Consider the following 12,555-nt stretch of genomic DNA (forward strand, 5'->3'; position numbering starts at 1 on the left):
GAGAAAGTTGGGAAAAAGTCCTGTCTAGACACTTATAGCTGAGATGCCCTCCTGGGTAAGTGGCAGATGTTGAATTGAACACCTTGCCACTGAGGAGAGAACAGACTCTAGGTCTTCCATTTCCCATCTCAAGAGCTTAACATTACTTAAGGCAATCCCAAAAGATGAGTGCCACCTGCTCCTGTGCCCTCCTTTTCGGAGAGCAGGGACCCCTCTCAGTTCTCAGAAAGGTGCCTTACCACACAAGGGATCCAGACGCCTCATTGAAGCTTTGAGCAAGCAACTGCATTTCAAATATATCTCTGTGTACATTATCACGCAGTGGCTCTCGCTAGACAGCCCACCATTCAGTCTATTTTTTGTCCTGGATCATCCATTAAGACACCTAATCTCACATACTGCTCAGTAAACTAAGGATTTGGTAGGATACTGCATTCTACTTTGGAGACTAAGGACCTTGGTCCCCAATAACTTAGGTGCCAGAACAGTCAAGTTCTTCAGTGAATCTAGGCCCTGGGTAATGAGCCACAATTTAAACATTTACAAGGGTTTGTGCTGTCCTTCTGTAGCAAACCCACTATTTTTGTGAAATATATAAGCTCTGAAACAGTTGGCTACAGCAACCACTTAAGATTTATTACCCTGTTTTCTTCAGAAGTCTGCTAAATGCTTATTTGTACCTGGGAAATACAGCAAGTGAAACTGCCCTAATATTACAACACCAAAGCCAGGGCTTCATTGATTCCTTAGAAAAATGAATGACAAAAATACACTGAGAACACGTTTTTCATTAGCAGCTGTATTAAGTCAGGACTGGCAGGGATATTACACAGGCCACAAAACAAGTACCCGTATTTGCACATGCAATTTATAACCATCCCAGGACTTATTTGCTGTATCTCCTATCTCCAAATTGCCTAAAAAGCTTTAGCCCTCTCATATTCTTGATACTTCTAGGGGAAATTTCACTCTTTGGGGTAGTGAATACATTCCCTGAGTCTAGCTGACTCAAGTCACTGAATTAAGCCAGTTCTGAATGCCCGTGAACTCCGACACAGAGTTATGCGATACTTACAAGTGAACTAGATCAAGTGAAGTGAAGACTACAGGTGATAACATGGAATATATAAAATATATACATACTTACTGAGAGTAAACCCATGTGTGTAGACAGTCACTTATGGGACTGAGTTTACTATTAATTATAAAGACCAAAATCTGGCAAACAGACCAAAGATGCTTCAAATTAACTGTGACTGTGCCAATTGATTTAATAGCAAATCTTAAGTTTAAAAACCTGGGAGAGAATGTTCTGCAGGTCTACCAGAGTCTCCTAGTGGCACCTATCTGTAACCAGTGAGGCACAAATAAACTTTGATTCCCCCATTTAAGTTAAATACAAAACAAAAAGTGTATTTGGTTACTACGGCTTTGCAATTTCACATTCACTGACTGGATAAAAGGAATTAAGTTTCAAATTGATTGACACCACTTGCATCCGTTGGATTTTGATTTTTTTTTTTTGATGCTGACAATGAAGGAATTCAGGGCAGGGCAGGGATGGGAATCACTTAAAAATATCCAACTCTAGTTTAGGGATTTGCCACAAGGCTTTAGATGTACCTAGTAATCTATCTAGGATGGGAATGCCTGACTGGACTATCATTAAGCTAACAGTCATCTAAGATTTTGCTACTTCAACCAACACCCCCAAGGTCTGCAATTTTTTTTAAGGAACTTTTGTTACGACAGTCATCCAGTGCTAGTTCTGGTACCACAGACACTGTTTTGTCAGGCAACGATAATAAGAGGTTCTTGAATGGTAAAGCAGATCTCATGTCATTCAACTCTCAGGTTTGGTTCCTCCAGATGATGTTCCTGTCTGATCCAAAAGAACCCAATCTGTAAAAATTTCCCATCCCCTGAATACAAATACAAACACTGTTTTTCAGAAGTATGAGATGACATATTGAGCAAGTCAATGAAGGTCACAGTGGTTATCAGAATAATTTAATAGTGGCTAATCTGATGATGTTCCCAGCTGATATGCCCGTTAGGAAACTGGAAGACGACTGGCAGATCTGTATGTATTCATGCCCTCCCTTAGTAAACCAGAACACTTAACATTTGCAGCTCTGCAGAGGTGACTATGCAATCAAGTCTCATGGTCTAGAAGCATCTCCCCCCTGCAATCATCTAAGAAAACCTCTAATTTCCACCCATGTCTTTTGAAACATCAGACATGGAAGACTGGCTGGTGAAATATTCAGAGACTGTAGAGAGATGCCTCTCTTGCATACCTGGCTCATATGACTTATTCATTGGTTTGAGACAAACCGATTGCCAGATTTACTATTCCCCTCACTTCGCACAGCAGGCAGACTTTCTCACATTCATTTCCAGCATGAAGCACAGATTACTAGCTGCTGAGATCTTCTGATTGTCTACACATTTCTCTGACTCCAAAGATCTTAAAATGTATGTGATTTTTACCCTTTTTAGGTGTTTGTGTTGCATTGCACCCTTGAAATAAATATTTCAGTTTTTCAGGGGATTGCCTAACATCACAGGCATTTGTAATTTAGATTCTGATAGCTCTTAAATGGACTTGTCTTATAAAGAGCAGATGAGCTCAGCCTCTTCTGACCTTAAATTCCATGAGAACTATCATACATCCATTGTAAGTAGTAGTGGAAAGGCAACCTAACCATGCAATGAGAACATACACCTCAACTGGTAACAGTGAATAGCACTGAGTAACAAAGATCTGTACTCATAGCTCCAAGATGATTGTCTCAGACCATTCATAAGTTCAGTTACAAAAATCAATGCAGAGGGAACAATACTGAACCTAGGTCAGTGCTGAAGGAGTCTAGGCTGCTCTCTCTCCCATTAAACTTGGCAGAATTTCCTCAGAGACTTTATGAACTTTACTGTACACTGCACAACTCAAAATCTTTCTTTAGGTTCAGAGTGACCTTCCTGGCCTGACTTCATTTTCTAAATGCCCTTTTTTTTGTGAGTACATCTATGGCAGGTCTCTTCTTCAGATGATCTTCTTTATGCTGGTCTCCAAGACTGCCATTCCACTATGGCTGAAGGCTGGATGAAGCCCAATTGCCTACTCTTAGCATTCTCAATGATTCTTCGTATCGTACAAAGACTTTTGTAATTTCCTCCAGGAGACGAAGTCTGAATTGCACAACACGTCATTACCTTTTTGAGGAAAAAGATATGTACAAAGACCCACTTAATATCAAGAAACAGATGGAAATACCTGCTGCATCCATCTTCCAGAAGAATTAGTTTAGTGCGGAACAGACCAAATTTGAAACCTGCATGTGGAGGAGCTCTACACAGAAAGGCTGACAGTATTCAGTCCAATGGGCCAAGGCAGCATACAACAACACTGTATGAGATCAGGTGACTCCTGAAGAGCTTTAGCCAGATTAACAATTAGTAATGCAAAAACAAACCAAGTTCCAGCTTGGTTCCCCAGGCAGGAAACAGAGCACTAAAGGAGGGTCTCTGTCACCCTGCCTCTTACGCACGACCTCTGACAATGTAAAATAACACTCCAATTTCATGTGAATGAAGCACACAGAAACATGACACTATGAAATACAGCCAAAGAAACAACTTTACATTTTACAGATTTAATCTTTGCCCCACTAAACTGAACAGGAATTTCTCTTGACTTCGCTGGATGCAGGATCTTGCCCTATACACAAATGCATGCCTCAAGATGGCCTACATAAGAATGTACTAAAAGCAAAAAGTTTAGAAAGGTTGCTTTGGCATATCTGCATAAAGCACAATAATTACCATGTTGAAGTAAGACCGGATTTTGACCCCTCTTGCCAAATCCCAAACTATGACATTTCCATCATGGCCAGCAGAGAAGAGAACTCTTGGATCAAATGGATGAGGTTCAAGTACAAACACTTCATCTTCATGCCCCTGAAATTAAAGATACAGCAAGTTGAACAAGAGGATTGTCTCAAATACTTACCCAGGCATTCAATATGGTAACACTAGCAACTGCAACATTATTCTATGAAAGTGTCCAGCAAAGAACAACTATTTTGACCACACATTTTTTTTGTAGCAGTGTATTATGCTCTTCTTCCAGTTGTAATCTTAGCTTCCTAAGAAGTATGTCAAGTATATCACCTTCACAACAAGTATGTCCCAGTACTTTCACCATGATTTTAAAAGATTAGAGTCCACAACGTTCAGTATTTTTGGTCTTAATGCTCCACAGATTTAAATTTGTTTAGGCAGAGTAGCAGTTAGAAATTTAATTTAGAACCATAAAGAATCAAATATATAACTAAAAGTTAGAGAACAGCATCTCCAAAATTAATACTAAATTTTAAAGCTTTGCATTAAATATTTCCATCTCTAGTGGAGCACTAGTTACCTAGAGTGACCTATTTTCTCAGTTTAAAAAAAAAAAAAAATCAGACATTAATAAAAATGTTGTTTGATTTATCCTAGCTAGAAGACTATTTTTTTGTACTCATGGAATGATTAAGTTGCAAAAGCGTCTCTGTTTAAACAGGGCAAATTTATCCATTAACGGTATTTCAAAACATTTGTTACATTAAATAAAGGTCAAAAGAAACAACTATTTCCTTCTCTCCTTCAAGATAGCACTTCAGGGAAAAAAAAAGTCCAAAATTAGTTTCAGACATCTTGAACAGCGATGGTTATGAGACTTTAAAGCTTTATTTTCTAATAAGCAGGTGACAGACACCTCTATTACACTTCAATTACCTGAAAACATTTTTGTTAAGACAGTTTTCAGACAGAAAAAAATGCATAAGGAAGAATTTTGATGATGTATACATAAATTTTGCATTCAGATTGATAAATCAAGATGGAACACCTTACCATGAGAATATGAATGAGTTGGCCAGTGAAAGAATTCCAAACTTTCAGAGTCATGTTATTTACAGCAGTTATAACAGAGTTGTCATGGCGGTCCCATGCCACCATGGTCACTTTCAGCTTTGTGATTTTATCTTCAACTCCTTGTAAACTTTGTCTAAAACAAAAGAGCAAAAAGTTTCAAAGCAATCCTAGTTTGCCAAAACATTTTTATGTCCCTACCAAAAGAAAATACTTCTGTATTTTGCTTTATTATTAAGAATAGAAGCATTACTTCTTCAAGAAACTGGAGAAATGAAAGATGTTTTCCATTATGTAGCACATACAACTACAAAAGAATTGTAGATGCTTCAACAATGACTATAGGGTCCCTCTTAATATCTTAAAGAATACGTTGATCTGTTTTTCCAGAAAGTGCCCTCTGATACATGACCTAACCCAATTAAATTTGATAACTACAGTGTTTGTTGTGACATTTGAAGAGAGCAAATCCAAACTAGTCAACCAGCGAACAGTAATTTTTCCTGGAGAATATTTGTAAATAAGTAGTTATAAAAATGGAGAGAAGTATTCTGATACCTTTAAATGAGTTAAATTCTCAGGCTGTATTTAGTACTACACCATCACACTTATATCACTTTACTATAAGTAATAATGGCGCTTAACCTTGCATGTATTTTGGTTTTATCCCTATGAAAACCAAACACTAGCCATCTGTAATATAATCTATCAGAATACTCCAAAATTACATTTTTGTCAGGGTGGTTTAAAGATGAACCACCACTGAATTCTCTAGCACATTAATTTCTGGGAAAACATCAGCCTAATGCAACAATAGCATGTTACCACCAAGTAGGCAGACAAAATATAGAATCTTCCATATAGTAAGCACTACAATACATTACACAATAGTATATATTGTACAACTCAATAACAGAAAATGTAGTTATAGCCAGATTCCTCTCTACATTCAACGCAGAACCCAGGAGGCTTTATAAGCTGAATTCACTCTTTCCTTTCAGTGCAGCAATTTCATTTTCTTTGATAAAATTGTGCTTGTGCAGAAAAGATCAAATTTGGAACTGCACTTATCCCTCTAGTCAAAAGGACAAAACAGAATTCAGCTAAACATACTTCACTGAAATGAGCAGTTCAGTTTCTCAAAGAGGTTCAGCATTTGTGACCACAATGAAGAAGAATCCATTCCTATTTTGCCCAGGATCAGTTATAACTAAGAATTTTTACAGGCTGCATTTTCAAGAGAGAGTAACTCAGTCTATTCTCAAAGTACCAGCGTTTTATACACTCTTGTCCAACAGTTTTCTGTTCATGTTTTGTTGCATCTGCCCATAACTGACAAGATACTCTCTGATCTAAACATCTAACTAAATTATAGCTTATTTAGCCTACTCTTTCATCACTCTCTTGGTCTTTCAGACATCTTTCCACAGGATTACTCCTGAAACCATTTTAATTTTTTTTTTTTTATTAAATATCATCCTTCAAACCACTCAGTATGATCGGTAAGGGGAAAAAGGTTTACCCCTTAAACCCATTATAAATCTTTCTAATGTACGTCAGTTGAAAAACATCTCCTCCATGCTAAAATAAAAAGGTGCAAGCCACAATTCCTACTAAGTCATTCTCCCATCTTCAAGCCTCTTGTTGCTTGTTCTAGTGTACAGAAGTCTCCAATATCTACAAAGCCTTCTAAATTCTTAGACTGTTTTAACAAATAAGAACCTGTTACAGAGCAAGTGATTTATTTGCTCTGGCATGTGGTATGAAAGAACCCAATACTGCTTTTCTGGGTGTGTAGTTTCCACAGTAGCTTTAAGTATTACTAAAATGCAAGCAGTCTCAATAACAGATCTGACCTCGTTTTCTTGCTCCAGAAATAAATACCTATGTAAAAAGCCATATAAATTTGACCTTTAGTGGGTTTTGAGTATCTTTAATTCTTTTAATCTAATCAAAATACTAGTGGAGCTATTATCAGGACACGCTGGTTTCCACAGCTGAATATGTAGTTAAATATTTGTCTTCATTGGACTTCAAGAGCTAGATAAGCATACTGTACGTTTAAGCAATAATAATTTAAGAAGGTCTTCCTCCACCCCCCCTTTTCTACTTTCTCTCCCCCCCCCCCCCTTTTTTTTTTTAAATAAGTCAGCAAATGATATCAATGGCCTTCAAGTACCTATCCGATAGCAGAACATTTTACATCACTTACCCTGCCGGGCGAGTAGCCATATCTAACAAAATGCTTTTCCATTCCCTTCGCTTAAATTGCCAGATTCGTGCTGTTCCATCACGGCTTCCACTCACAAATCTAACAAAGGGGAAAAAAGTTACTCAGAGATCAAAGGCAGATCTGTACAGAAAAGACGCTTGAAAACTGAAGTTCCAGAATTTAGAACTCAAAAAATGAAGCTATAAGTAAGAAGTCCAAACAGTGTCAGAATGCTGTACAACTGGTTTGAGGTGAAAAACATTTCTGTACCAGTAAAAAAATTGAAGGCCTGCAAAAAGTGGAACCTGCTTCCCTATCCTGAGCCCCTTCCAAACTAACTGTACTTTGACCTTTGGTGCACCTTGCTGAGTTATGACACTGCTCTGGCACAGAGACACCATAACCCAACGAACATTCTAAGAAATTACCCTGTCATGCCAGGTAAAGCTAAGGAAGAAATTTAAGGGGTAAAAACAGCTGAAGGGCCAGGAGAGCCCTGCAAGCAGAAGTACAGACATGATTTTAAAACAAAACAAAGCCTACTCCCAATAAGCTAGCACTGTATGTTGAGTAAGTATTATGATACTTATATAAGTAAGTGTTTCCCAGCTTGAGTTTCTCCCCCACCTTCCTTCTCCCTTTTTGGGGTGCAGGGGTAGAAGGCGGAGAAAGAGTTGGGTGGAGCACAATGAAGCTTGGTTTGCAACTATTTGTATCATAATAAAAGTGTGCATTAGAACATCAATTAAATGAAGTGTCAGAATCTTCATAATAAACTGAACTGTCTTCTTCAGCACCTTTCACATCCAACATCCAGAACTTAAAGTGAAACATTAAAAAACATTAGGCTAGCTAAATAAGGTATTGTTAGATCTAGTTTGATAGTTTTCCTGTATCCAGCAGTCAATTAAGAAAAGGTTTAAATATTTAAATGTATCTAAAAATGCATGTATTTTGTATGTCAATATATATACCCATACATTTCTTAAGAAGAAATTTCAAGTATTTTTATACTCCTTAATTTTGGCAAATTCAAAATACTTTAATCATTCATTACAATGACAACAACTGTAAAACTGAAGAACAAGTATTAGTAAAACGAAACAGTGAGAATCCAATAATTATAGATTATTTTACTGGATGAACCTCAAAAAAAGAAAGTTTTTTTTTTTTATAACTACTTCCAGAAACTGATATTTTAAAATAATGTCCACAAGGTCAAAAAACTAGCTCTGAATAAAGAAATTGTGTGCTTACCTGCTACTACTATTAGAAAACTGAATGCTGTCAACTTTATCCTAGATTAAAAAAAGAGTAAAAGAAGGGGAAAAAAAAAAATCAAATATGATTCCTAATTTATCCAAATTATTATTTTAATCAAATACATATGTAATTTTTAAAAAGTATTTACAGTATGAAACTCCAACTCTGATATCTTCTCTGGCTGACCTGATCCAAAGAAATAAACCCTAATGATGTGATCTGTACTCCCAGTGGCCAAAAACATTCCACCTGAGAAAAACAAACAGATAAGTTTTAAGAAAAAAGGACAATCTAATGTTATTACAGTATTTTCAAATGGTTGTAACATCAAATACCTAAGTTTAGTCCCTTAAATTTATAGCTGTATCTCATTTCAACTATTGACCTTTAAGTAAAAACAAGATTTAGAAACTCAAAAGTTTAACTGGAGTTGAATTACCTCACATTTGCTGTCAGATAAATATGCATCTGCAGACACATCTGAAAGATTAGCTAACTACAGTAATTTGTCTGCGACTAAGCCCTTAGAAGCCTCAATCTTAACAAAAATTGAATGGAACTAGAGCTCCCGTACACTTTCTGAAAACAAGTTTCTGTCATTTTGATATTTTATCCAATTATTTATGTTGCCTTCTTCAATTTTCAACTCTGAAATCAATGAAATTCAGACTGTGAGAACCTGGTAATCAACACCTTGTCCCAGTCCCTATAAATTCCATCTCAGATAATAAAGCTAACTCTCAGAATCCCTCTGAGAAAAAGGTATACATCACGTTTTAAAAGACTTGCAGTCACAAAAGACTTACTTTCAACATTTTATATTTAACCGTTTTCAAGAACTTCCGTATTACCAAGAGTTAATGCATAGATTCTGAATTTCTATTTTAAATATTTGGGGTTTTTTTAACAGCTACTTTAACTCAATTCCATCTTATTAACAAGAAATATGCTACAGTAACTGTATTATACTTCATTTTACTCTCCAAATGACTTCTTCTATTGATACAAGGGAGGGAAAAAAAAAAAAAAAAAGGAAAAAAAGAAAAAAAGGGGGGGTGGGGGGGAAGTATTTTACCAGCACTGAAAGAAGAACAGATCATTTGGACTCCGGGCCGAGGGCGTTCTGTAAACTTTGTTGGCCTTGGACTACAAATAAAGAAACAGTTAAATAATTTCCTAATAGGGCTTCAAAAAATAAGTCAGTATCTTAGAAATAAAGCACAGAAGGACAAAATTAAATATGAAGGAACAGATGGCTGCCCATCTATAAACAATCTCGTGTGACTATGCTTCATGATCTGATCTTTAGGAAACTAAGACATCCAGATGGACTAAGTAATCCATATATCAAGGAGCACTGTATTACAACTTAAATCCTGTTCCCCTCTCCCCTCTAATATTGCTATACAAAACACTCTCCTTAAGTCACCGGCAAAGCAGAACAGAAGACACTAGAGCCAGTTGCCCATCATGTTCAGTTTTAAACCACTGGGTATACTGGAACTCTGGTTTTCTCCTGTAGCACACAGCTGCTTTTACAAGAGAGAAAGAGAGCTTGGCGCTCTTTATAGAAAAGGATACAAAAGAAATTTAAATAAATTCAGAGTTCTTCACAGTGTTAGAATATACCAATTTCTTCAGAGGACATACATTCTTTGTCAGCTAGTTTCAAATAGTGCCCAAAGAATGTCAGGACAACAGCTAGAAGTTTGTAAGGAATTTCACTTTATGGCCTGTGCTTCCTTTTAGGCGTTTCAGAACTTGATGTGCAAGCAGAACTAAAGCTTCAATGGATATAGCACTTTAAGAGTGTATAAAAACAAACCAAATCAGATCTGGTTCTTCAATCATTACTTCAATTCTGCTCATGCACTGCAGCAACCTCAAATCAGTAGGTGGTCTTGCATAGTATGCCATCTGCAATCTTCACTCAAAGAATAAACTTACTAGAGAACAGCAGCATTACACCCACAAGTGTCATCACTAAAGATTTCTTTTAACATTAAAAAATGCATATTCATAACTTATCCAAAACTTTCTCTTTTAAAAGCAAAATGGTCCATATAATTCATTTCAGCTGAAGGCAGGTGCCTAAGAGATCTTTCTCCACTAATCAGCTATTGCTATCTCAAAGAAAGTAGTAAGCATTAAACCTTAGTGGTGCCTATGCATAAAGCAAAGTAATGAACACCAGGAATACCAGTTAAGAAATCTTTCTACGAATTGTCTTTTCAGTATAGGCTGTTCCTGTGAACTTTCCTCTAGGAGTTTTAAGGTAACTCCCTGCAGACTCATGACAAAGAAACCTCACAACAAGATACACTAAGCAAGACAAAGATCCACTCTACAAAACAGTTGAAACCCTTCTTAACTGAGATACTAACATAAAAATAACTACCAGATGATTCAATATGCAGCTTACATAATACGGAGCAAGTGTAAATAGATAAATAGGCTGCTGTTTTCTTCCACTGTGGTTTGTGAACTCTGCCTTTGGAGTTAGGACAGCTGCAAAATAGAGCAAGTATGCACTTACGTTCTAGTTTGGATAACCAAGTTAAATTCTCCAACTCACATCTCTCTAATGCGTGTTATTTTACACTAGAGCAGACTGTGGTCTTTGCAAAATGAGCTGGGCAATCAGTATTTTTGGGAAGCAAGGAAAGTGGATAAAAGTATAATTTCTTGCAACATACAGAAACCAAGCTAATTGTTTTGCTTACAAACATTCTCAATCCAATTATTAAGTGGCTGGACAGCACTAGGATACCTTCATAAACATTTCATAGAGAGGTCCAGAAAAGCCCTGGTAAACCATTTTTCTCCTGGATGAGACCTATATTAAGTTCAACACAGATCCAGAAACGGGAGGGGCTGCAGTCAAAAAATAACCTGCACTCAGAGCAGCAGACAAAGAAGCAATTTGGTCTATGTGCCTCAACTAAGGTACATACTCACCCACATAAACATCTCACAAGTTCATCTTCAAAATGCAGCAATAGTGCAGGAATGGTTAACTCATCCAAGCCCCATAGACTACCCTCACTCTGGACATGTAGTGGCTCCAGTAAGACTACTTCTGAGAAAATCAGGTGATAAAACCTCTCCAAATCAAGTCTTTGTTCACAAGCTCACAAACAAGGTTCAGCATATCTCAATTCTGATGTATGACCAGCCCCTTTAACATCAAGTGCCTTCTGCTTAAGAAAGCAGATGGGAAGTATTACACCACACTGATGTCAATTGAGAAATCAATGTCTTGTCCAAAACAGGAATGTCAAAATCATCAACATGTGTTTTTCCTAAGTTTTTTTTCCTCTTTTTAAAATCATGGGGGGAAAAAATAGCAAAGAAGAAAAGCAGTATAGTAAGTTCCTCTACCCAAATCTGTGAGACGGTTCTGCTGCCTTTTTCATATGGTCTGCCAGTAACAGACTAACACTGGAAACTTGTGATCCAAACAGGTGGCAGAAGAGTAACAAGAAAACTCAGCATCTTTCTCAGAGAAGATACATATGCAAATATTTTGCAGTGCAACTAATTTAACTTTGACACACTGACCAGTTTAATAATTCTCCCTTACACTCGACACAGATTATTCTTCAATTTCTGATGACCCAAGGCTGATTTTCTCTCTTCTCCCTACTGCCAACTGATACAGGATCCAACTCTCATGTTTTCTATCACCATCCAGAATAGTAACAAGACACTAAACATGGGGAAAGCCTTGACTGAATAATTTTTAAATTGTTTTCCCATTTGGGCCACATTCCTTGACTTCCTTACCTGCAGCACCAACCAACCTTACCATTCCTCTATTTGGAAACCAAATTAATCTACCTGGAATGTTACTGCATTTAGGCATACATGGTAACTGCCTGGTCAGAAATCTCTTCACTGAAAGAAGAGGAGCACAGAGGAGGAGGTTCTGTAATACTGAAGAACACCCATCCACACTAGTCACACATGCACGTGAACAAGGCTGATCACTCTCCTTTGAACAACATGAGAATTTTGTGGTAGCCATGCCAATGTCTGTGTTTCATCCTATGGCACCAAATCTACTGTAATGTGTCCTTTTGCAGTTTATCAAAACAGAGCTCTGTCACCAAGCATCTCCTGTCTGGGCCATATGTGCAACCTAGATACTGAACATGCCTCAATTA

General features: G+C 37.1%; 1 protein-coding gene across 4 annotated transcripts in view; it reads right to left on the bottom strand.

Moving 5' to 3' along the window:
• PHIP (PHIP subunit of CUL4-Ring ligase complex) overlaps positions 1–12,555 on the bottom strand; it is a 117,241-nt gene that overhangs the window by 66,008 nt on the left and 38,678 nt on the right. For all 4 annotated transcript variants that reach the window (XM_075498239.1, XM_075498238.1, XM_075498237.1 and 1 more), the window contains 6 exons: positions 9,465–9,535; positions 8,538–8,638; positions 8,384–8,424; positions 7,127–7,225; positions 4,897–5,050; positions 3,826–3,960 (listed from right to left, as the gene is read on the bottom strand). In XM_075498239.1, the coding sequence (XP_075354354.1) occupies positions 3,826–3,960; positions 4,897–5,050; positions 7,127–7,225; positions 8,384–8,424; positions 8,538–8,638; positions 9,465–9,535 (601 nt within the window). The remainder of the gene's footprint in view (positions 1–3,825; positions 3,961–4,896; positions 5,051–7,126; positions 7,226–8,383; positions 8,425–8,537; positions 8,639–9,464; positions 9,536–12,555) is intronic.

Source organism: Mycteria americana, chromosome 3 (genome assembly GCF_035582795.1).
Source record: "Mycteria americana isolate JAX WOST 10 ecotype Jacksonville Zoo and Gardens chromosome 3, USCA_MyAme_1.0, whole genome shotgun sequence".
NCBI lineage: Eukaryota > Metazoa > Chordata > Aves > Ciconiiformes > Ciconiidae > Mycteria > Mycteria americana.